This window comes from Hemicordylus capensis, chromosome 5, assembly GCF_027244095.1.
Source record: "Hemicordylus capensis ecotype Gifberg chromosome 5, rHemCap1.1.pri, whole genome shotgun sequence".
Classification (NCBI taxonomy): Eukaryota; Metazoa; Chordata; class Lepidosauria; order Squamata; family Cordylidae; genus Hemicordylus; species Hemicordylus capensis.
In genome coordinates this window covers 216,273,669-216,299,966 of record NC_069661.1, presented here as the reverse complement: position 1 = coordinate 216,299,966, position 26,298 = coordinate 216,273,669, and the positions used below count along the sequence as shown (strand labels likewise).

The 26,298-nt window shown below is 47.6% G+C and overlaps 1 protein-coding gene and 1 long non-coding RNA gene across 3 annotated transcripts in view; one reads left to right on the top strand and one right to left on the bottom strand.

The window, feature by feature from the left end:
* LOC128326358 (mitochondrial dynamics protein MID51) overlaps positions 1-4,307 on the top strand; it is an 8,216-nt gene extending 3,909 nt beyond the window's left edge. The window contains exon 5 of the mRNA XM_053253054.1: positions 293-4,307. Coding sequence (XP_053109029.1) covers positions 293-1,099 — 807 coding nt within the window. The 3' untranslated portion in view covers positions 1,100-4,307. The remainder of the gene's footprint in view (positions 1-292) is intronic.
* Positions 2,802-26,298, bottom strand: LOC128326363 (uncharacterized). Of its 2 annotated transcripts, XR_008307998.1 has the most exons (4): positions 25,592-26,298; positions 16,903-17,348; positions 15,386-15,522; positions 2,802-3,272 (listed from the first exon to the last, which is right to left on the bottom strand). It is a non-coding gene; the product is annotated as an uncharacterized LOC128326363 (long non-coding RNA). The 2 variants fall into 2 exon arrangements; XR_008307999.1 differs by lacking the exon at positions 16,903-17,348.

Sequence of the window (26,298 nt, the reverse complement as noted above, 5' to 3'; positions counted from 1 at the left end):
TTGAGAATCCAAGAGGATGGAGCTACAGAACTGAATAGCTCTCTGCATGCTTTCATTGTGCCCTTAAGCATGTGAATTTAAGAGTCAAGAGAAGGCTTTTGTTTACTCAAAGCACAAATTCTTCTTTTGTTTCCTTCAATTGATACATCATTGTGTTCTAGCAGGGTGTTTAGTACCATTAGAGATCCCATCTCAGTGTTTCTTTGCATTCTGGCTTTCCCTTTGCCAAATGGTAAGTGTGACCTTTATTGGATGTTTACACTTCTTGCTTTCCTCTGCCCCCACCCAATAGGTTGTGACAGCTGATCACATCCAGCTCATTGTTCCTCTGGTGCTGGAGCAGAACCTGTGGTCATGCATTCCAGGTGAAGACACCATCATGAACATCCCTGGCTTCTGCCTGGTACGTCGGGAAAACCCCGAATACTTCCCTCGAGGCAGCAGCTACTGGGACCGCTGCGTAGTGGGGGGTTACCTCTCACCCAGGGCTGTGGCCGATACCTTTGAGAAAGTAGTGGCTGGCTCTATCAACTGGCCAGCTATTGGAACCCTTCTAGATTATGTGATCCGTCCAGCAGCGCCCCTGGAATCTCTAACACTAGAGGTCCAGTATGAAACAGACCGGCACCTCCTAATAGACTTCTTGCCCTCCGTGACACTAGGGGACTCTGTGCTGGTGGCCAAACCACACCGACTGGCCCAGTATGACAACCTATGGCGACTCAGCCTCCGGCCAGCGGAGACAGCTCGCCTACGAGCCTTAGACCAGGCGGACTCTGGCTGCCGTTCCTTGTGCCTCAAGATCCTGAAGGCCATATGCAAGTTGAACCCTGCGCTGGGCCACCTTTCTGCCAGCCAACTCACCAATGTCATATTGTACCTGACCCAGGAGGAGACTGACTGGTCACAAGATGTGCTTGCTGACCGTTTTCTGCAGGCATTGAGAGGACTGATAGGCTATTTGGAGGCGGGGGTTCTTCCCAGCGCTCTGAATCCAAAGGTGAACTTGTTTTCGGAGCTTACTCCTGAGGAAGTGGATGAGTTGGGCTACACCCTGTACTGTTCCCTTTCGGAACCTGAGGTCCTACTGCAGACATAATAGCTGCCTTATGCGTGAGGATGGTATTAGAGCTACCTGTCCATGACTGGTTCCCTCTGACACCTCCTGAGTGATATATGCACACCCTGTCCCATTCTTTAGCCAAACTCACACCCTTTTTTATTAACTCTGGGTGGTCTATTAGATTTCTTGGTGCTACTGGTCCAGTTCCACTCCTCTCATAGCAGCTGTTTGATGGGGGAAGAAAGAACGTGGAACTGCTGCTCAAAGTTGATTCTAAAGCCCTTGCTGGTGTTCCAACTGCCTATCTCAACAATGCACCCCTTCCCTCAGCCTCTACTCTTGATCATCTTTCTGCAGCAAAAACTGCCATTCCCACCCTAGAAAGTGTGGATCTGGGCCAGTAAGCCACTGGCAGTTTTAGGAATCGCCCAAGTGAGGCAATATATTTTTCCCAGGACCTTGTTCCCATTTTAATTGTCTGCTTTGGCAAGGCGGGGGCATGTCCCCTTCATTCCCAGAAGTGCATCGCAGCCTGCATGAGATGTTTCAATGGAAATATTTATAGCAGGGAATGTATTTGTGTGAGCTCTGTGTATTGATTGTATTTATAGTGTTTCAGAAAAGAGATGAGATTTTGAGAGAGAGCTGGCACACTGTGTAGGGTCTTGTTCCTGCTGAGTTTAATTGTAATCCTGTCTTTGGAATGCTGAGTGTCTCTGATCCAAGATGTGCTACTCCACCAGTCTGATGCCCTTCCCTTCTACACAGATCTGACTCTCATTGGACCCATGGTTGAAGAACTGGTAGTAGAACTCCAAGCATGTTTAGAACAATGTACAGGGAGTTATTCCCCATTTGTTGCTGCTGAGATCATTTGTCTGTTGTCGGTAGTAACTTCCCAAGAAAGCAGGAACTCTTAAGGAAAGGCCTTTCGCTGATCTTCGTTGTGGCACAGTGAGAAAGTCTTGAAAGTAACGAGCCATCTTCTCAAACATTTCCATCATGAGCACATCAGCTGAGAGCAGCTAACCATACAATGTGTCAAGGGCTTTACAAAGTATACTTGAGGGCCATACCATGATATTTTGGCAAAATGGAGGCCGACTAGCATTGATGTGTGCCTGCTAAAGAATAGTTCTGTAAACCTACCACCCATGGGCAGATACAAGACGTAAACGGTTCTGGAGGATATCCAGAGAACATCTGAGCTGATGGCAAACATTAAAATTGCACTACTCATGCATGTTGAAGAGGGTGACATTTTACACTTTGGTCCTACAGCTTCTAGGGAGCTATTCACTTTCTCTTCTCACTGCCACTAAGTTAGCAACTTTCCATACCTACCTGCTCCCTGAGATGATAAGAGCACTTAGGGAGTGGCCACTCATTCCAGCTATATCTCCCACTCTGCAGGCATGAATTTGGCATTGACTGTGAATGTGTTTATCTCAGGAATACTCGGTTGTAATACTGCTGCCACCACCCCAAAAGTAAGAAGGTGCACTCTAAAGACTAGCAAGACTTCGTTTAACCTATCTAATTAGTATTGCCAAAGTTGTGTACATGTAACGTTGCAGATACGGCTCCCCTGTTCTCATGTCTGAAATACCCACCCTTGCTATTAAAAGGCAGCACAAAAGATGAGATAATTTGCAGGTGTGGGAACTTGGGAACAAGTGCCCTTCCCTGCTCTTCCTTTTTAAAAGTGGTGCTTACATTAATAAGTCCTGGGCAGGGCTCCACAGCCAAGGCTTTAATTGGTATTACCTACTCAAGAAGGGTACCCTTTGCACAGCCTGTCTCCTAAAATCACTTTGTCCGGTAGTCAGTATTGGTTGCATAGCAATGACACAGTGTTGCAGTTCTTTAAGTTTCATCAGATTTTCAGCTACAAACTTGGAAGGTTGTCTGTGAGTGTTTGGTATCCAATAGGCTGGAAAAGGACTAAGTTTCTCACTCACAACGTTGGGTTTGTTTTTCAGTGCTTTTGAATGTATTGCCTTTCCTTCTTGGCCCGCTTTCCATTAGGAGCCTTCCTAACCCACCCCCAGCTGGTGTACAAGGCAGTAGACTTTTAGATGGACAGAAACCCCGGTATTTGAACATGAATATTTTAAAGAGCTGGATCAAACCACACTTTCACTCTTCCCACTACTTGTTTCCAAGTCACAACCTGGCAATGTCGATGAGAGAGATCCTGAAATGGTGTCTGTGAAGATAGAAGAAATAATTTAATATATCCTGCTTTCCTACTTGTCAGATACATATCATTTCCTATATACTTATTATTTGAGAGACACATAATAGATGTTTTGATTGTATCCTGTTGCTACAAAGCTGAATGTGTATTGAATGTAGTTCCCAACAAGATGCTATTTTTGTTATTTTAATTGCTTCATTCTAAACTGTATTTTTTTGAGCCAGCTAAAAAAGGAAGAAGGGTCTGAGCCTGTTTCATAAGACAGATGCATATAATCCCACCACCAACAAATAAGAGACCCTGCCATTGAGGCTCAACAGCAAATCCAAAGTCGTAATGGGTGAAACAAACGGGACTGGGCAATCCCTTATTTTTGTGGAGGGTGATGTGTCTTGTGCAGTGTTGAATGAAACATCCATAGCACTAATGCTACTCTGTGACCAGATAATCCAGTCTAAAGGAACTCCTAAGCTAACACCTATCAGTATTCACTAAAAATGCATGTGTGTATGTTTGGTAGTTTATAGCCAGGAGGGTTCAGTCTTAAGTGTCTGTGGATTCCTTCTGCAAAATGTCAGAACAAAGTGCAGATACCATTAGTGTGAAATGCAGCTCATGACTACTGAAGTCATGTAGGCAGGAGAGCCCTTTGCATCAAATGACTGCCACCAGCCCAGAACTCCTAATCTCTGTTGTATCCTTGAGAATGCTTTGGTGTGTTGCCTTAATGTGAGAGACACACAACCCAATATAATTTTTCCCTGAACTGCAGGGTGGGGACCAACTAGCTCAACTGCAGGTTCATGTTGCCGTCAAACTCCACTCCTTTATCTTCCGAGTCAGATGAAATTTGTAATGTAATCTGTGATTATGTAAATGGGAGGCTTCTTCCAAGGTCTGGATGCCCATGATAGTGAAGATAAAAGAATGAAATAACTGCAGCCTCTCAAGCCGTAATGATGTAGTAGAGGGCTGGAAGAGGAGGGTCATGTGCATGGTCTGTGACAATGTGTGGAAATTCTGGAATAAAAAAACTTTCCAAAATGTTATGGCTATTTTTAAATGTGTACAAAATATGTTGCAACTCTTATTCTGTGTGCCAAGAGAGAGGGGTATCACCTTGTATGCACAGGGTTTTCAAACTTGATTCCCCAGATTTTGTTGGACTACAGAAGGTTGTTGTGACCCAAGGCCATTGTGGCTGGTGATGATGGGAGTTGTAGTCGGACAACATCTAGGATCCCATGTTTGAGAACTCCTGTTGTAGTGATGCAAAATCTTGTAATTCCCTTGCCCTAGAATTATGAAATGTTAGGTCTGCTTGAAAGTATGCATTGCACAGTGCTTTGGTCAGCCTACAGTAGCTCCTGCTCATTTGTGAGTACAAAATGGCAAATTATGGGGAGATAACAGCCTCTACTGCTAGATATGCTCCTTCATCTGGTTCTTTAACTTCAGGTTGCCTTTGTGCCTGGCTTGTATCAAAATGCCAGTGTGGTATAGTGGTTAGAGAGGACTTTTAGAGACCGGGGTTCAAATCCTTGTGGAGCCAAGAAATCCGGGTGACTTTGGGCCAAGGCACTCAGTCAGCCTAACCTTCTAAAGGATTGTTAGGATAAATGGGAGTAACCCATGTACATTTATGAACTCCATAAATTGGAGTAACCCATGTCCTGAGCTCCTTGGAGGAAGGGCAGTATGTAAATGTAAACAGTAATAATAATGTGGCATTTGTCCTTCATGCCACTTCCATATTAACTTAATACAAATGCTGCAGTTGCCTGTCCAGGATTTGGCACTGATTTTGGCTTCCCGTCTGGCTCAACTTGCATTTTAAAAGGAGCTGTTTCCCTGAAACTTGCATCTTTAGATGGCTCAGGAACCAAAATGGGTGGGAGGCTTAGTAAAGACTTCAGACCACTGGGCTTCTGTCTAGCACAGAATGGTCCCTGTCCTCTTCCTGAGATCTTTAGGTCCTTGCTTTCTGCTTCTTGCCCCATCTGTGCCCTCTTTCTCCGAACCTGTCCCACCTGCCATGGCATTACTCACTAAGGCTTGTAATGAGTATGATATGCATGTTTTATTGTAAGGTGTTAACTTTGGCAGTCAACTTGTGCTTTTGCATTATGCATGGAGTAGAGAGGGTGGACTCCATGCATAATGCAAAAGCACAAGTTGACTTCCAGAGGTAACACCCTACAATAAAACATGCATATTTACCTTCAGAGGAGGGTTGCATCCGCAGCTAGGACGGGTTGTCTCGACCTCCTGCTCCTAGACAGGGCCAATCAAAAACTTCGGCTGACAGCAGGAGGGAGGGGCAATCCCCTGACACTCCAGTTCTTCGCCCTGTCTTGCTCCTGCAGGACCGTTTTTCTTGCTCCTCTGTACCCTACTCTTTCCTATATCTCGGCTTTAGGGTATTGCAAGGAGGTAGGAAGGGAATTGTATACCTCTTCGCGACTCCCAGATACCCGCTGTGGTGATGGAGTCTCAGTGCGAAGAGAGGGAGGTTTCTCCCTCCCTCTCAGAGGATTCTATAGCACACTCCGTGTGCCGTGCCGAGTGGGCTGCGGCTCCTGATCCCGCGCCCCGTACTCGGTCTCAGGTGTCAGCCCGATTTCTCCCCCTGCCGCCCGATTTCTCGGCTGCCTGCCGCTACCCCCTCCTGCCCTGCTCCCCGGGAGGCACCAGCGCCCTTGGAAGCTTCGGACTCAGATAGGGAGGAGGGGGAGCTATCGGGGGATGATAAGGACCCGTCCTCCTTGCCTCAGACTAGTTTCCGCCTGTTCTCCCAGATGGATTACCCAGTCCCTCTCCACAAAGTGAGAAAGACCCTCTGCCTGGGGGGGGGGTCGTTCAGCCTAATCCTGAGGGGGACCCCACAGTGCTACCTTCACTGAGACCCCATGAGGTCGCTGTTCCGTGTCCCCAGCTGTTTTTGGACACCTTCCAGGCTGAGTGGGATAGGCCTATTGAGGGCAAGGGGCCTCCTCCCGCTGTACGTCGCATGTACAATACTGACAGCTCTCTTATGGGCAAACTTACTTGTTGATGCCGAGGTGGCCACCCTGGTGACGGGAGCGGTTCTCCCTAAGGAGGGGGAGGATGCCCTTAAGAACGTGGAGGACAAAAGGTGCGATGCCACTCTTTGCATGTCACATGAGGCGAACGCTCTCTCTATCCGCGCCTCAACCGCAAATTCAATCTTTGCAAGGGCGGCCATGTTGTGGGTGAAAGAGCTCACTCCCCTGGGCCTGCCTGAACTACCCAACCTTCAGCAGGGACTAAATAAATTAGGGAAGGCAGTCAGATTTATGGCTGACTCATCCCTGGATGCTGCCCAGCTGTCAGCCAGGGCCCTGGCCTCTGATGTTACTGTCAGACGCCACCTGTGGTTAAAAAATTGGAGGATTGACCAAAAGTCAAGGGCCAACCTCGCAAATTCGGCCTTTAAAGGGGGCAAGCTCTTTGGCAAGGCCCTGGAGCCTGTCCTGGTTCAGACCAAGGATAACAAGAAGGCTATGCCCTCCATGGCCTCATCTCAGCGACCAGACCGCAGGGGTTTCACCTCATCTTCCTCCGGCTACAGGGGTTACAAGTCTTCCTTCCACTTTAGGCAAAATAGGCCTGATAGGCCCTCCTGGAATAGGAACCAGTCCTCCTTTCGGGACAATTCCTTTCGTAAGAGCCAGCAGTCCGGACAAACCCCCAGGTTGGGTTTCAAGCGAGCCCAGACCCAGTGACTCACTCCCAGGCCTCCCTCCCCAGGATCAGGAGCTCCCCCTAGTGGGGGGCAGGTTGGGGAACTTTGCACACGCCTGGGCGCAGACCTGTTCCGATGCCTGGATACTACAGACTGTATCTTCAGCGTACTCTCTGGAGTTTGCGGCCCAGCCCCCAGATCGCTTTCTCCTCTCCCCAACCTCTCATAAGCTAGACAAGCACCACCAGATGCTGAAGGCCATTCACCACCTACTGGCCATTCGAGCGATCGAACCCGTTCCTCCAGGGGAACAAGGGAAAGGGGTGTACTCCATACTGTTCCTCGTCCCCAAGGAGAACGGGGAGTGGAGGGCGATCCTGGACCTCAAGTTCGTGAACAGGTTTCTCTGGAGGAGGGGTTTTCGGATGGAAACCCTGTGCTCCATCTTGATGACCCTCCAGCAAGGGGACTTCCTAGCTTCCGTGGATCTGAAGGAAGCCTACCTTCATGTGCCTATTCACGAACAGGACCGGCGCTTCCTGAGGTTCGCTTATTGCTCCCAACACTTCCAGTACCGGGCTCTCCCCTTCGGTCTATCAACTGTGCCTCGGGTGTTTACCAAAATCATGGTGGCACTTGCGGCACACTTGAGGACCAAGGGCGTCCATCTGTACCCGTACCTGGACGACCTTTTGATCAGGTCACCATCCAGGGTCAAAGGTCACCAAGATGTCCGACTGACCCTCTCTGTCCTGGAAGCTCACGGGTTTATTGTGAACAGGCCAAAGAGTTCCTTGCTCCCTCGAACCAAGGTTCTCAACCTGGGGGTGGAGATAGACGCAGTCCTGGGAACCGTCTGTTTATCCCCGGAACGCAAGGAGTCTCTGCTTGTGTCCTGTCAGACCTTGATAACTCGCCCCCACTCCGACATCCTATCCCTGTCCCAGTTGCAGGGCCGCATGATTTCCACTCTGGGAATAGTGCCGTGGAGCCGCTTCCACTCTCGCCTGCTCCAGTGGTTCCTCCTCAAATACCAGGACCAGGTGATGGGTCGGTCCAGGCGACTGATTGTTCTCCCACCTCGGGTGGTACGGTCCCTTCACTGGTGGGTGTCTCCAGCCACGTCAAGGGGAACCACATTCCTCCCGGTGGAGCGGGTCCAGGTGACCATGGACGCCAGTCTCCTGGGCTGGGGCAGGCACTGCCTTCAACATGTGGCCCAGGGCATGTGGTCCGAGGACGAACGCGCAAACTCTATCAACTGGCTAGAGCTGCGGGCGATTCGCTTGGCCCTCTCAGAATTCCTTCCAGTTATCAGGGGGTGTCACGTCCTGGTATGGACAGACAATGCCACAGCCAAAGCCCATGTTGTCCGGCAGGGCGGCTCAAGGTCCAAGGCCCTGATGCGGGAGGCCTCTCTCCTTCTGACATGGGCGGAATCCCATCTACTGTCCCTAGAAGCGGATCATGTCAGTGGGGTGATGAACGTGGTCGCGGACTGGCTGAGTCGCTCCCAAATAGACCCAGCAGAGTGGTCCCTGGACCCCCTGGCCTTTCAGCGCATAGTTTGGCACTTCGGGCAACCGGTCATGGACGCGTTCGCCAGGACGGACAACACAAAGGTGGATCTTTACCTATCCAGGTATCACTACCCCGGGGCAGTGGGCGTGGATCCCCTGACTTTCCCATGGCCGCAGGGGCTAATCTACGCCTTCCCTCCGTTCGCAGTTCTCCCTCAGACCACTCGAAGGGTTCGGACATTGCGCGCACAGGTCGTGCTGGTAGCCCCGCACTGGCCGCGCAGGCCCTGGTTTTCAGACCTGGTGGAGATGTCCATCGAGCCGCCTCTTCCGCTGGGGTCGAATGCCCACCTACTCCGTCAGGGGCCGGTATTCCATCGGATCCAGCCTGGCTCAATCTGTTCGCGTGGAGGTTGAGTGGGACGATTTAGTTGCCTGTGGCTACCCTAGCTCCATTCAGGCCACCATCCTGGCCTCCAGAAGGCCTTCCATGGTCAGAGTATACCAATCAACCTGGAAGGTGTTCTCGAAATGGTGTGGCGCCCGGGGGGTGCTCCCCAAGTCTGCACCTGTGAGTTTAGTTTTAAGTTTTCTACAAGAGGGATTGGATAAGGGGCTTCATCCCAATACGCTCTGCCATCAAGTTTTTGCTATATCTTCGGTTTTACAGTTAGAGGGCTCCTCGTTGGCTCAGCATCCCCATGTTCAGAGATTTCTCAAGGGAGCTTCGGTCATCAGTCCTCCCACTGTTCATAGATTCCCCACCTGGGATCTGAATCTGGTATTGAAGGCCCTTACCAAGGCCCCGTTTGAGCCCCTACGGACCATACCCTTACGTTTGCTTTCCTTTAAAGTTTTATTTCTGGTCGCTGTCACATCCGCTAGGAGGGTCTCGGATCTGCGCTCTTTGTCCGTGCGTAAGGAGTTATGCCTAATCTATCCGGACTATGTGCTCCTTCGCACAGACCCCTCCTTCATCCCTAAAGTTAACTTGGTGTTCCACAGGGCTCAAGAAATTATGCTACCTTCCTTCTGTCCCGATCCCTCTTCACCTAGGGAAAGGGAGTGGCATAAGTTGGATGTGCGCAGGGCAATGAAGATTTATTTGCGGCGCACCAAGTCCTTTCGGATGTCAGACTCCCTGTTCGTCTCCTTTAGGGATGCTTCGTTGGGGAGGCAGGTTTCAGCTTCCACACTGTCCCGCTGGATTTGCCAGTGCATCAGGTTAGCCTACGCTAGTTCGGGTACTCCGGCTCCAGAGGGGATTATAGCTCATTCCACTAGAAGCGCAGCTTCTACAGCTGCCTTTTCCACCTTGGCTCCCCTTGTTGATATTTGCTGCGCTGCCACCTGGGCCTCCATTTCTACCTTCGTGAGGCATTATAAGATCCACGATTGGACCTCGGCAGATGCGGCCTTCGGGAGAAGAGTATTACAGCAGGTAGTTTCTTCTTGAGCCAGACCTTACAGCTCCCACCCAGTATCTCGGGGCTATGGTAGGTCCCATCCTAGCTGCGGATGCAACCCTCCTCTGAAGGAAAATGAAGCGTTGGCACTTACCTGAAAGGTCATTTTCTTCAGAGGTATGGGTTGCATCCGCCCCCGCCCGCTTGTTCTTCTGGTCTGTTATCCTGCTGTCCTGGTACCTGATACCCCGTCTGTCTCTTGTGTTTCTGTGGGGTGGTTTCGCTCTGGGGTGGTTGGCCCCCCCTTGCAGGGTGTTAGTTTTCTCCGGGCCCTGTCTTTAGGGATTGGCCCTTGCCGAGTCTTCTCTCCTGTTTGTGTTTCTGCCTGGCACCTGTTTTTTCTGCTAGGTCTGTTTGCAGTTAACTTTGAATTGATTCCTTTGGAGCGGTGTACGAGCTGGCTATGAACTGGAGTGTCAGGGGATTGCCCCTCCCTCCTGCTGTCAGCCGAAGTTTTTGATTGGCCCTGTCTAGGAGCAGGAGGTCGAGACAACCCGTCCTAGCTGTGGATGCAACCCATACCTCTGAAGAAAATGACCTTTCAGGTAAGTGCCAATGCTTCATTCTTATTACAAGCCTTAGTAGAGAGGGTGGACAAAGCCACCTAATGGCACAGTGGGGAAGTAACTTGCCTAGGGAACAAGAGGTGGCTGGTTCAAATCCCCACTGGTATGCTACCCAGACTATGGGAAACACCTATATTGGGCAGCAGTGATACAGGAAGATGCTGAAAGACATCATCTCAGACTGCGCGGGAGATGGCAATGGTAAACCCCTCCTGTATTCTACCAATGACAACCACAGGGCTCTGTGGTCACCAGGAGTCAACACCAACTTGACAACGCAACTTTACCTTTAGAGAGGGTGGACAGAGAGGTTTTTCTCCCTTAAAATGCTAGAATCAAGGTTATCCCATGAAACTGAAGGCCAGGAAATTTAGGACTGACAAAAGGAAGTACTTTTTCACATGGCACACAATTAATATGGAATTCTCTGCCATGGGATGTGGTGATGGCCACTAGCTTGGGTGGCTTTAAAGGGGGTTTAGACAAGTCACTGAGGACAGGTCTATCAATGGTTACTAGTAGGGAGGTGCATGAACCATCTGACCGACGGTTTGGCGGCAGTGGGGGTTACCTTTAAGGTGTTGGAAGTTAAAGGACTTTGCGCTGTCTCTTGTCTCAGACAGTGGAGAACAGACTAGTGAGTCAGAGGGCTAGAGGGTCAAGACATTGGTCATCCCTTCTCCACTGCTCTGACACTATCCCTTTGAAATGTGGATTGCTACTCTTAGGGATTAACTTCCTCTCTCTCTTCCCTACCTGTCCTTCTACCTTGCAACATGGCAGGCTCCTCTCCCTGCACCATGTGTGCAGAGAAGATGCAGAATCCATCTGCATCCAGATAGATAGATAGATAGATTAGAGATCCTGACTCCTCACTTTCCTATCTAGAATGGAGTTCCTTAATAAATGCCTTATATATTGATTTGAAACTATGAATTGGCTCCAAGTTACTTTACTCTCAGCATACACGCATGCCTAGGTAAATTCCACTGTGTTGTGCATCTGTGCACTCTGCTATAATGAAAAAGGGATTCTCTCACCACAGAGAATTTCCAACATAAGGGACCAGCAGTGTGCATCAGGAACTTCTGGTGTGATGCTGACCAGGGCAGCAAGCAAGTACGCTGCCACCTCGCGCCAGCGATTTTGGTGAGAGCGCTGGTGGTGGTGGGGTAAGAGCACCCTCCCAGTCCCTTAAAGGTAACCCCGCCCCATCCCTCGTTACTAGTCTGGTGGCTATAGGCCACTTCCAGCCACAGAGGCAAGTTCCAGTTGCATACCAGTTCCAGGGGAGCAACAGCAGGAGAGAGGGCATGCCTTCAGCTCTTGCCTGTGGGCTTCCCAGAGGCATCTGGTGGGCCACTGTGTGAAACAGGATGCTGGACTAGATAGGTCTTGGGCCTGATCCAGCAGGGCTTTTCGTATGTTCTTTTATGTATAAAGTCCAGCCACGGATAGGCTGCTATGCCTGTTGTAGATCTGCATTCTTGCAAATCTACTCCAGCTTCCCCTTCCTCCAGTGTGTGAGAGTGTGTGTGTCCCAGCTATTTACCAGCAGATTGGTGATGGAGCAATGCCACTGAAGAGCATCCAAGTGCAAATTAAGCTGATGAGTAATGGGAAGCAGCAGCACAAGGCATAGGAACACAGCCTCCAGGCAGATTGTTCATTACATGCCTTGCTAGAATCGTAGCCATCTGTCTTCCCCTCTGCCCAAGCCTGAGCCCACACCTCTGGGTGGATGTTTGCTGCTGCATCATGTTGTTTCACGTGCATTGAGGGCTTTCTCTCTTGCATGTCTCCTGGCAGGCTGCCGGGTCTGTCCAGTGTCTCCCACATCTGTTTATGTTCTATCCCAGTTGCAGCTTCTAGCTTGCTTTACTCATCAAAGCACAGAGAGGGTTTTATTGCTAGCTCCTGTAGGGGAAGATTTGACCTGCGCAATGTAAGGCTGGCAAGGCATGGGACTGGGGCTCCCCTTGCCACCTCTTTATGCTAGAGAGCAAGGGCCCATTAATAATGTGGGAGAACATGTGAAGTTGCATTAAAGAGGTGGTACCCTCAGGTGGCATATTATTGGGGTGCAAGCTGGGTAGCAAGATACCAACCCCCCTCCCCTTCCTCCCTCTGATGTCCCCTGCCATCAGAGCAGCTCTTTGAGTGGTGGCACAGCAGCCCCCATTCAGCAAGGAGCCCCTCCTCACTATTAGCACCACCGCTTCCTCTTCCTCCCTGTCACTGCCTCCTCCCTTGTTTGCCACTAGCCTGAACATAAGAAGAGCCCTGCTGGATCAGATCCAAAGATTATCTAATCCAGTGTCCTGTTTCCCACAGTGGCCCACCAGATGCCTCTGGGAAGCCCACAAAACGGGAGATGAAAGTGTACCACCTGGAGATAACTTATAGTCATCTAGACCAGACTAGTAGCCACTGATGGCTTTTTCCTCCCTACATTTGTCTAAGCCCCATTTAAAGCCATCCAAGCTGGTGGCCATCACCACATCCCATGAGAGACAACTCCATAGATTAAATATGTGCTGCTTTCCATTTGTCTATCCTAAATTTACTGGCAATCAGTTTTATAGGATGACCCCTGGTTCTAATGGTGTAAGAGAGGAAGAACTTCCTATCCAGGCCCTCCACAACATGCATAATTTTATAAACCTCTATCACATCTCCCTTTAGTTGCCTTTTTTCTAAATGAAAAAGCCTCAAATGTTGTAGCTTTACTTCATCAAAAGGGTGCTCTAGGCCCTTGATAATCTTGGTTCCCTTTTTCTGCACCTTTCCCAGTTCTACAATATCCTTTTAAAATTATAGGTAATGAGAAGGGGGAGGAAGCGGAAGTAGAAATGAGGAAAGAGCATTAAAGTATTGATACTCTATGGAGGGAGGAGGTCTGTCGTTCTGTTTGTGTGTATGCTTCCTTCTCCCTCTTCATTCTAATATAAGCTTTATTCTTCTTGGTAGCCATCCTCCTGGAGTTGACTCAGCCCATAATTCACCGGGAAGTGCCTTATGGGGTGAATCAGCTCCAAAAATGGGGAGTTTGAACTTCCAAATTTTGGAGCTGACTTGGAGTGAATCAGCACAACACACACCAGACAGTGTCCTGCAACACATGATGGTTGAGAAATGTGGCTCTAGCCAATGGAAGAGATCAGAGTTTGCTTCCTTCTAATTCTGTAGGCCTTGGACTTTATTTAGATTAAAAATATAATTGTAACCCTTGCATATTTTAAAACAAATGTTTTCAATATTTCTTCATTTATTGTGGTGTTGCTTATGTTGTAACTGGATGAAATAAACACATCCGTCTGAGAAGTATGAGGTCCAAAATAAGTTGTGTAATAGTTTTTTTAAAAACCAGAACCCACCCCTGTATGTAGTCACATACTGTATAGTGGCCTTTCAGGGGGAAATACTGAAATTGCTTCAGTTTCCTCATGTATAACACTTCTTTCCTATCCAACTGCCAAAACCAGCTTCTATTGCCGTCAAGTGGGTGTGGATTGTTGCAATAGAGCAGAGGAAGTTATGGGGAGGTACAACGTGTCCAGTTTCTTATGGGTCAGTCCCACTTGCTATCACCCACCAAAGTGAAGTGGAAATAAGGAGTGAATGCAATAAACTGCAAATTAGACCCATCGTGCAATGTTATAAGCCTGGGTTTGCTCTCTTCACAGATTTTTTGGTGCTCAGCTTCTGGGGGTGCTAATCCTATGTAAACTTTCCTGGGAGCAGGCCCAGTTGAACACACAGGGGCATAGCAAGGTTGGAGTGGGCCCAGAGACAAGATTTTAAAGTGCCCCCACTCACTGAAGCTCAGCTCATGAAGTAAAGAAATCTTGTCATTTAATGATACTAGGGAAAGACATGCTGTTCTGGTAGCTCCAGGTCTTAACACTCACATCAATTTCAGAGGATGAATACAACTGAAGGAAGCCTGGGCGGGTGCGCGGCTGGGGGAGTCAGTCATGTGACTTGCCTCTGGGGGGGCCCCCAAGGCAGTGGGCCCCCAGACAACTGTCTCCCCTTGCCCTATTATAGTTACGCCCCTGTGAACACAGTAGGACTTACTTTTGAGTAAACTTGCATAAGATTGCACTGTGTAAGGCTCTCCGTTGTCGGCCTGCATGTCAGTTGGGGTTTTTTATTCATCTGATGCTGCTTTACTACTTAATCCATTTAATACCTTTTTGAACTTGGGTTACCCTTCTTAGCTTACTGTACCCTCTGCCCTGTCATATGAACATAAGGTGAAAGGTACATCTCTAGTCTAATTCCTGCTTCCCACAGTGGCCAAGCAAATGCCTTTGGAAAGCTCACAAGCAGACCTTGAAGGCAAGAACTGTCTCCTACTGTTTCCCCCCAGCAATAGGTACTCCATTGTACACTGGTGCTTCCATACAGGAGAACTGTGAAAATACCAGGAGATGTATACTATCTTTTATGTACCATCACACATTTGAGACAGACAATTATTTGCCAATTCTTGTTCTAAATTTCCTCCCTTTCCCATTCCTTCTGTTTTTAAATTTCATTTTAAATTTTTTTTGTTTAATGCATGTATTTAAGAGCATGCTTCAACCACTAGTGCAGAGCACTGAAGCTCATGTGTTACATTTAAACATTTGCTGGTCCTGAACATCTGTTTTTATATTTTGTTTTACACATTAAAGGAGGTCTTTGAGCTTGTGGGTTTTGGAGAATGTGTAGTTTGTCACCGTTATACTTATTTAAAAAATTTATTTGTGAGTCTGTAACTTTCCTTCTTATCCATACACATTCATACATTTGCATTGGTTTGATTTCCCCCTAGTTTTCACTGCTAAGGGAAAATCACTTCTGTGATGCTACTTACTTTTTACAACAGTGTCTTGGGAAAATTAGCACAGCCACAAATCTTATGATCTGTATTGCTTAATCTCTGCCTGCTTGGGGATGGAAAGAAATCCTTCATTCTGTTCCTCTCCTGGTATAAGCTGTATCACTTTCTTCCTGCAAGGTGTACACATTATATGACAACATTATATCATATAATCTCCTGTCTTGTCTTCTATTGCAATTAACAATTTGAATGTGATGTCTTAATTTTTTCACCTTAAAAAAGGTAATCTTCCTTGTATAATCACTATAAGTTCAAGTGCACTTATTTAAAACTAAGAGGGTATGACTGGATATCTCCCTCCCTATGGTTATTTTAATTCTATATCAGGGGAAAACAAGGCACTTGTTGTTGTGTCTGTTGCCACTCCTCACATTCCTTGCAAAGTTTGCAAGAAGCTTGAGGAAAGAAGAGGGAGTGGCTGTCTCCTTCTCTGATCCCCACCCTCCATGCAGCTTTTAAAAATTGCAAGGGTAAGTTATTAACCCCACCACTAGACGAGCATTTGGCATCTTGCCTAAGGCATTGCAATACCTTGTGTTCCCCTGCCCCACAGCAGGATAACTTGTCTGTGCCACTGAACAGCTGTGCTCTTACAGTCTTTATCTCTCTGACAGATCTGCTGTCATGTCACTCAAAATGGTCTTTGCAGGTGTATCACTGCCCTTCTGTCTGCCATTGGCTTTTCTACTCTGATGACAGCTTGGCCTAGAGCAGTTAAGTACTTTGGGAGACTTTTAAAATGTCAGCATCTGAATTCCGAGGCTGATGCCTGACCTTTGTGTAATGCAACCCTTGATTTCTATCAGTAGTCCATTGACAAATGGTCTAGTCGTGGACCCTAATAGTTAAAAGATGAAGTTCTTGCTTATGTATTTGAGAAGTAACAAATAGGCATAGATTTGTTTAAATTCCTGTGTTCAAATTTCTCAGTTGTCTGGAGCATTCCCAGACAGCAATTTTACTTTATTAACCACGAAAGGGCAAGTGTGTGTTCACATATCATCCAGGTTTAAGTCGAAGTCCCTGTGAGCTATCAGGGAGCACTCCATACACAATTCAGATTTTTCATTGCTCGTTGGAGCTTAGCCTGATTTATGTCTGGGGTTAAAAAAAAATCCACTTTTGGGGGTGAGTTTTTTTTAGGCAAATTCAAAATATCCATAACTCGCAGTACTTCACCCCTTATAATCCTACAGTAAGGCCTGCTGTCTGGGAAAGTTCCTGGAGTATCAGTGTTATCCAGCCTCACCTTTCTATCTGTAAAATAGGAATTAGCCCTACTAACTTAGCAAAGAGGCACCTTTTAAAGTAAAGTTGTGCCGTCAAGTCGGTGTCGACTCCTGGCAACTACAGAGCCCTGTGGTTGTCTTTGATAGAACAGGAGGGGTTTACCATTACCATCTCCCACGCAGTATGAGATGATGCCTTTCAGCATCTTCCTATATTACTGCTGCCCGATATACGTGTTTCTCATAGTCTGGAAAACATACCAGTGGGGATTTGAACTGGCAACCTCTTGCTCCCTAGGCAAGTGACTTCCCTGCTGCGTGGCTCTCTCTTACTGAGCAGGGGAATAGCAATTGTCCCTGTCCAGCCCAGCATGACTTCTCTCCTATTGGCTGTTTGCTCCCTTAGATTTCTTTTTAGACTGTGGATCCTTCGGGGACATCTTCTCATTCCTTTTACTGTGACATGGAGAAATGTATTACTCAGATAAGATGCGATTGTACTTCCCCTTCAGGAGAATATTGAAAAGAATAGCATAACTGGAAGGTATCCAAACAGAAGGTTTATAATTAACCAATTTTGGTAGATACTGCCTGGAATCTTTCAACAGCACAAATGTGCTTTGCAACACAGATAAAGTCGTGACTTATCTTGCTTGTATCTTTTTGCTCAGCTCCACAATGCGTTCTTTCACAAACATTTTTTACCCCTTGGAGGAAAGAGATAAGGCCTATATTTTATTTCCAGTGATTTAATTATGATCATGGTGAGCTTTTAAATTTCTGTACAAAATGCATGCATATATAAACACATACACACATATAATATGTGTTATACACATATAATTACATTTAACCAAATTCTTAATCTTAACAGGTAGTTGTGAGTGGTTTGGAGGGTGTGGCGTGTGCTTTGCTGGTCTCATGAGTCACACATGGCTGCAGTGTCAGCACTGGCAGGAACCTGCAGGGCTGGTGGCCATTTCCTCGGTGAGGCACCCACACACCCCAAAACCTGGAGGCTACTTTGGCATGGGTGCCTCCCAATCTTTTGAGCCATGCCTCCTAAGACTTTATGCCCTAGATGACTGCAGGCTCACCAAAATGGACGGTCGGGCCCTGGATGGATAGACGGACAGACAGACAGATAGCATGGTGTTAACTTGGGTTACAAGTTGTCATCCAGTATCTGACAAAAGGATGCCAGATCAATAAAAGTAATATTTCTTTTGTCTATCTTCTCTTGACGTATGTTAATTTTTCCTAATTTCATTACATATTATCACAGCGGCCTTTTATTTTCACTTAAATGAGGGAGCAGTCACTCAAAAAGTGTGAGAGGAAAAGGGATGACCTGAGAGCTTGACAACTAACCAGTCACCACACTCTGATGATGTCCACCCACTTGCCCAAGCACTCACATGTGTCATTGCCTCCCAAATACTGTTCCCTCTAACAGGGATTCCCAGATGTTGTTGACTACAACTCCCAGCATCCCCAGCTGCAGTGGCCTTTGGCTCGAGGTTATGGGAGTTGTAGTCAACAATATCTGGGAATCCCTGTTAGAGGGAACACTGCCACCAAATTATAAATAAAAGACACAGTCTCCTAGATGCTTTAAAATATATATATTTTTAAGGAAATGCCCTGAGCAATACTGAAGTGCTTTTGTGAATCATTGCTTGCCAGGAGCCAACTTTCTCCACCTCCGCTTCTCTCCCCTCCCCGCACAAATAACACATCTACAATATTTTCAGTGCCATAGCTGTGTTAATCTGTTGCATTCAAACCAACAATCAGGTGGCATCTTAAAGACTAACAAATTTATTGTAGCATTATGTGCATGAAGTGTAATCCTCAAGAGGAAAGTACAAAGATGGGTATAGGGGGAAGATGTAAATAGGGCCAAGTGGCCAGGATATGCAAGAGGCCTAAGCTCCATTCAGCTGTTCCGATGATCACAGATGTTGTACACCAGTTCAGCATCAATGAGAGCATGCCTGTAAGCCCCGACCCTGCGCTGATGTGCTTTGAAACCCCACCCCCTGCCCACCTGGAGGATAGTGTTTGTCTCAAGAGACAAGTGCTGATTCAGGGAGTGTTTCTCCTTATGATTGCAAACCTAGCATTTGTAATGTGTGGAGCGATAATCTCTCACTGATACAGCATTTGACTCTTCAGACCCAGTCCAGGGCCTCCACACCCCCTGGGGGCCTCAAAATCTGTCCTGTGTGATATGGTCACCGCTGGCCCGCACTATGCCGGGCAGCCAAATGTGATTATTACCTGTGCCAGGTGTGTTAGAGACAGAGGGGCAGAGGAATGGGGAAAGGACTACGTGGGATGGGAATATGTTAAGTTGCATATTGAAATGTTTCTGCTAATGCATATTTGCATAAATATACCCAATTCTTGAGATTCAGATCTGATGGCATCAAATGGGGATGGGGCCATAGCTTAGTGGTAGAATATATGCTTAGCATGCAGAATGGCTTGGAAGAATGCTTGCCTGAAGTCCTGAAGAGCCGCTGCCAGTCAGAGCAGACAGTCCTGAATTAGATGGACTCATCGTCTGACTCAATAGGCAGCCGCTTCCTGTTTTCTTCCTATGTTCCTAAACTCATTGTAAATTCTAATTCAGCTGCCTCAGTTCTAGTCTTCCTTTGAAATCTTTAAGTTGAAGTATAGCCACCCACTTTAATGTCTGCAGCAAAGTCTTGGCAGATTAAAATGTTCTCCCGCTAGTTTGAGCATGTTGTCATTCCTGATGTCAGATTTGTATCTGTTCTTTTGCTTAGAGAATGACTTGTTGTGTAGACAGCAGAAGTAGGCATGTGCATGAATTGCGATTTGTGCACAGATTCAAAGCTCAGCTGGCACACCTTTAAAAGTGAGGAGAGCAGGTCGGTACCTGATCCTCCACCACTCACATCTGCAGGGTAGGGCTGGGAACGATGCCTGTCTGAAGCCCTGAAGTGCTGATAATAATAATAATGTATTAATAATAAACAACTTCATATGTTGGCTGCTCCATAACAAATTGTTCCCTGGGTGGCTCACAACAGAGGATTAAAACATACAATAAAAACACAATAAAAATAATAACAGATAAGAAAAGGTGAAAAGAAAATAGAATACAAAGCAGCTTTAAAACTCATTTTAAAATTAGTTAAAAATCAGATCAAATCTGAAAAACCCTGGCGTATAAAAACAAAATGATGAAGCCAGGCGAATCTCACTGGGGAGGCTATTCCATAAACGGGGAATGCCAGTCAAAGCAAACAATACTGACAATACTCGGTATAAGGCAGCTTCCCTTGTTCCTAAAATATTGTAAAATCGTGCCTATCAAAAAGAATGGAACATTAGTGCTAGTACCAGCCCACTTGTGTAGTCACTGTGCAGTTGCATTGCTGTTCTAAAAAGAAAAGAAAAGTACTTTCTGCATTAATGAATATATTTAAGCATGAGGAAAATACCAGCAGACAATGGATGGATAATATCACGTGAATGCTCCTATAAACAGTGTGTGAACCAGATGAGGCACTTCTGCACTAAACACCCCTTCTGGAAATGTTCTTGATTGCTTTGCTTGCTGTAAGTTTTTTTCTCCAAATCTGCACAGGTAAATGAGCAAGGCATTGTGAAACTGCACCTGTCAATACTTCAACTAATTCTTGCTTTCCAGATCAGTTGTGCATATATAAGCCTAGTTAAGGTTACAGAGTTGAACAAATACTGATAAATTGACCAGAAGTCAGAGTAAATGCCTGATGCAAAACTGAATATAAGGTTTGGCTCCAAAACCTACTTTTTGAACATGCACAGCTTGATGTAGCAGTGGAGCTTCAAGTATTCAGAATAAATTTGCAAGGAATTGTATTATCTGCCAAATGCACACACTTGAGGCAATGCACCAATAAATACAATGTGCTGATAAATACAGTAACAGGCTGACCTGTATCAGTCAATACAATCTGTTGTGACCTTTTAAGCAAACAGTAGCAACTACTGCTCTCTCAGATAAAATGCAGATGCTGACGTGTCCCTTCAGTTTGGTTGATTTTTCACTTCCCCAGAATTGGTCAATGAAGTTCCTTTTTCCATATCCTTTGGGATACTCAGGAAAGCAGATGAGCAGGAATTATTTTAGGAAGTAGTAACTCTGTGGGGATTTAGAAGTCTGTTTTAGATTCCTAACAGTAAGTCTTTATTCTGGAGTACTGCCCATTTGACTGTACAGTACAAAATAAAGACACAGCTTTAGTTAGCACTGGACAGGCCAAAAAGGGGCAGGGCATGATTCTGGAGTGTGTGTGTATGAGTGAGAGAGTGAGTGAGTGAGTGTGTGTGTGTGTGTGTGAGAGTGAGAAAGAGAGAGAGAGAGAGAGAGAATGAGAATGAAATACTGAGACACCAAAACTTTTAGCAACTTCAGGACTTTAGGTCAGGTTATTAATAGTATAGAATGCTGCAAGCAGCTGCAGTACAATCTTGCAAAAATGACCCTTCCTTCTAGGAACTGCACCCTGCATGAATGATATAACAGCTGTTCATATACAACTCTCAGGTGATGGGGTGGAGAGCTGGCTGTTCTTGCAGTAGAGAGAATGAATTGTTGCCATTGCTAAGCAGGGTTCATCTTGGTTTGCATTTGGATGTGTGACTACATGTGAGCGCTGTAAGATATTCCCTTAGGAGATGGAGCCATAGCTCAGTGGAGGAGCATATGTTTGCATGTATAAAGACCTAGGTTCAGTTCCAGTCATCTTGAGGTAGGGCTGGTGAAGACTTCTGGCTGAAACCTTGGAGAACAGCTGCCAGTCAGTGCAGATAAGACTGAACTAGATGGAGCAATTATCTGACTAGGTATAAGGCAGCCTCCAGGGTTCCTATGTAGTTTCCACAAAGTAACAACTACTAGCTCTATCAAGGGGTTTTTATCCATACATCTTCAAAGAGATTTTCCAGAATGGAAACCAGCTGCAGAATGAGAGGACTACAAGGATGAGGGATGAGTTGACAAGGAGGAAGTTGCATGAAAGATGGAGTGGGAATGGAAGGCGGTGGGTTTCAGAAGGAGACTGTCTGACCAGCTGTTGCCCGACTCTCTCTGCTAAGCTACCAAGGGGGGTGTTGAGGGACAGCAATTGCTCCTGCAGGAAGCAACCATCTCCTCCTCTTGCTCACCTGTGCTCTTCCTCTGGGTGGTGCTGCAGAATCCCTACTGCTCTACCACCCTTAGGGAGAGTGCAGGTGAGCAAGAGGGAGAGCCGGCAACTCCTTGTGCAAGCAACTACTGTCACCTTCTTTCCTCGGCAGCACTGCAAGGAGGACTGAATAAGTGATAGTTGCAAGGAGCAGCCACCAATGCATCAGATTGCTCACCTTCCCTCTCCCACTCAAAGGTCCTTGGGTGGGGCAGTGGGAGAGGGGGAAGGACAGAGTGGGACTCCCATGAATGGAAGCTTTGGACAAACAAAAGGAAGTACTTATTCACAACAACGCATAATCTATGGAATTTTCTGCCATGGGATGTGGTGATGGCCACTAGTTTGGATGACTTTGAAAGGGGATTAGACAAATGCATGGAAGACGAGTCTATCAATGGCTACTAGTCTGGCGGCTAAAGGCCACCTCCAGCCTCAGAGGCAAGTACCTCTAAATACCAGTTGCAAGGGAGCATCTGCAGGAGAGAGGGCATGCCCTCACCTCTTGCCTGTGGGCTAGGGATGTGCACGGAACTGGGCCCGTGCACTCCCAGAAGGACGGAGTGGATGGCTTAACTTTAAGAGGCAGGGAAGGTACTGCCTACCTGCCAGTCCCCGGCTCGCTGCTCTTCCCCTGCTCCCGCTCTCCCCAAAAGCAGGCACACGGGACTGCAGCATTCCTCCCTGTGCCCCATTCTGCGTCGCCACACAAATGGCTGATGTGTGATGACACAGGACCACGTGCAGGGAGGAATGTTGCAGTCCCATGCGCTCGCTTTTGGAGAGAGAGATGACGGAGGAAGAGAGGCGGGGCGGGGGCTGGCAGGTAGGTAGAGCCTTCCCTGCCTCTTAAAGTTACCCCCACCACCTTTCGAACTGCTTCGGATGCTGGTCGACAGAACTGGTTCAGGGCTCCAAAAAAGGAGCGCTGGACCAGTTCTGTGCACATCCCCACTGTGGGCTTCTCAGAGGCATTTGGTGGGTCACTGTGTGAAACAGGGTGCTGGACTGGATGGGCCATGGGCCTGATCCAGCAGGGCTGTTATGCTCCTATAAGGAGTTTGCCAAAGTAGGTGCCCAGTTGCACTCCCCCCACCCCTCAGCACATTAGGCCTCTGCATCAGTGGTCCCTCTAATTTTTTTAAATATATGTGTGGAATGAGTTTTGTTCTGGGCGGCAGTATCAAGGCACTGTGTGCACACATGCATTCAGAGTGAGGTCTTCCTAATTCAACCTGAGCGGGATCTAAAATGAACTGAGCGGGCACTGAAAAACTTGTGAGTGCACACACGTGCGCATCCCTTAGAGGGAACAGTGCTCTGCATCCTTCAAGCTTACTGGCAATGAGGAGGGGGGCAGTGCTGATGGTAGGCAGTTTCTCCCCCTCCTGCACTCAGAAAGTGTGTAGCTCTTTTGAAGGACCTGGTAACAGTGACAGCATGAGTCCCTCTTCTTCATACCAGACAGTGCCACTCCTGCAGATTCCCCCCTTTTTAATGCTTTCAACTGAAAAATAGACACATTTTAATATAATAAAAAAGAAAATACAAGAAAACCTTAACCATTAACACAATATATAGATATTGTATTATTTTTTTAAAAAAAACCTTCTCAGGATAATTTATCCAAAGCACAAAAAGCTCATTGAAATTAGACCAAATCTCTGAAAACCCGTCTTCTCTACCACTTTGTCGAAATGAGATCAATTCAGATACATACAGGAAACACAAATTTGTCCTTCCGGTGTTGCCGAACAATCCATTTAGCAACTCCTCAAGCCTGATGTGTCCCTAGTTCTTGATATAAAGTTAAGTTCCATATACAGGGAGTCCCTAACTTACAAACGGGTTGTGTTCCAAAAGTCTGTTTGTAAGTCAGATGTTCATAACTTGGAATGCATACGGTTCCTATGAGGGAGGACTTGTTTTATATGCGGGTTGGTGTTTGTAAGTTGGGTACTTCATTAATTTAATTGGTTATGGAGCTTTGTTTGTAAGTACAGGTCGTTTGTAAGTTGGAGTGCCTGTGCTAGGAATATAATCCAAAAGAACATAAACATCTTTAGCTGGTAATGATCACTGTAAAATCATATTTACAATCTTATCAACTTCAAGCTTTAATGGAACGACAACAGGACCAGGCCAGACTATATGTGTAAGTGTTCCCACGTATAAATTACACTTCCAGCAGCTCCTGCTAAGGCCTTCAGGCCCTGCTATGACCTGGGGGGATGCTCCCATTTGTAGATGGAAAGTGGGGTGCCAGATGACGGTGGCAGTGCTAGCCTCTCAGTTAACTTGGGCCACCACTGCTATTGCAGAAAAGGGACTGCTGGGTAACCAAGATGTTTGGGCCCATGTCCAGCCTGGTCAATCCATGATGCTGGCCCTGTAGTTTGCTCTACTTGTCCACCCTCACTGTCTTTCTGAACAATGCAGTAGGGAGCCCTGGTCTCAGTCCCCACAGGAGCATAGCCCAGAGGGAGACAGAAGGTGACTGAGCAAGAGGCTGAGGCAGATACATGAACAAGCATCTCTGCTCATGTGTGCAATCCCTCTGGGCACCCCAATGGTGATGATTGGGTCCACTGGACCCAACCCTCCCTGCTGCACCATTGTGAGAGAAAAAGGGTGCAGAAATAGCAGCTTGGGCTCCGGGCATTCCAAAAGAGCTCCCTACCATTCCCCCAGAGAGAGACAGCACACAGACACAATCTATCATAGGAGCATAGGAAGATGCCAGGGAAGAGCTATAATTGAGCACATGGGTTCCAAGAACCTGTGGACTCCTGCCTCCGGGGCCACCTCGCTCGCTGCTCCCATCCTGCTGGCTTGCCACTCCTGGGGCTGGGGAGCCTGAGAGGGAATGCCAGCACATGCCCTGAAGGAAGCAATGAGAGTGCTGAATGCTCTGGGAGCAGGTACGTCCACGAACCTGTTCGGAGGCCTCTTTTTACAGGCCGGCAGTTTGACTGGTTCGAAGTGGGGGGGAATACCTTTTAAGGACTGGGGAGGGTGCTCTTCCCCCGCTCACAGCGTTTCCCCCTGCCCACAGCGTTTCCCCCACCAGCGCTGCAGTTTAAAAGGGTCCGGCAGGGCGGCAGCATACCTCCCTGCCACCCCGTTGCCTCCTCGGACTGGAAGTACCCAGTGCACATCGGGCATGCGCACGCACACGTTGCACTCGCATGAATGTCGGATGCACCCGATGTGCACACCGGGTACTCCTGGCCACTTCCTGTCCAAGGAGGCAACGAGGCAGCAAGTTGGTATGCTGCCACCTCGCCGGACCTTTTAAACTGCAGCGCCAGCAGGGAAAAAGTGGCACGTGTGTGTAAAAGCACTCTCCCCAGTCCTTAAAGGTATCCCCAAGTCCATCCTTGAACTGTCCCCTGCCGGTTCCATGCACATCCCTATCTGGGAGCAGTGAAACATGGAGCATGCTTGGCAGCAGAGTTTGCCACTGCTGGGTCAGGGGTAACCGGTGCTATTCCTAGGGAGGAGGGGAGGCAGCGGCCTGTGTGAACATGGGCAGCTTATGCCCCACCACCACCACCACGCGATGCGCCACTGGAAGCTGCCTTATATGAAGTCAGATCATGGAGCCATCTCGCTCAGTACTGTCTACACTGACTGGCAGCAGCTCTCCAAGGTTTCAGGCAGGAGTCTTTCCCAGTTCTGACAGGGATTGAAACTGGGACCTTGTTTTGCATGCCAAGCCGATGCTCTCCCACAGCTCCCACCTGTAACTTCTGCCCACTTGATCTTCCTCTTGGCAGGGCTCTGTGGAGGACTGGACTGGTCCGTGTGCAAGTAGGAAGATGGCGGCCCATCAAAGGAAAGAAGAGTCCTTCATAACTTGAACTGGCCCTGCGGCTGCCGCTGCCCCATTCGGTCCTTTTCTTCCTCACATTTATACTTGAAGAAAGGAAGAATAAAAGGCAGCAACAGCGTTTTAACAAAATGCAGCAGAGCCTACTAGGGGCTCTCTCTTCCTCCCCCGCGCCCCACAGTTTTTAATGTGTGTGGGTGGCACAGAAAAGAACTCGCCCCCACGGTCTTCCAAGACCCTACAGTCTCCATTGACGTATTTCCACTCTAAACCAATGACAGGTCACCGTGCACGTGAACACGGGACAATCGGCCAATCAGGCCTGTTCATGTCCACGTGCTCCCTCTCCAGTTCGGGAATACAGCTTGTACCGTCAGCTTCCTTCCCACCAGCCTAAAGAAGCCAATAGGAAGCCCGCCGGCCGTTTTTACATCACGTGGTGTGACCTTAATTGAGGCGCCGGGGACGGCTATTATGGGGGAAAGAACATAGTATAGTGCCTGTAATCCTTCCGCCGGCTTTCGAGTGCGGCTGGTCTACCCCAAATGCGAAACCCTGCAAATTGTCCATTTGGTCTTTATAGGCCTGGAGAGAGGCGTGTGGGGAAAGCCCGTCCTT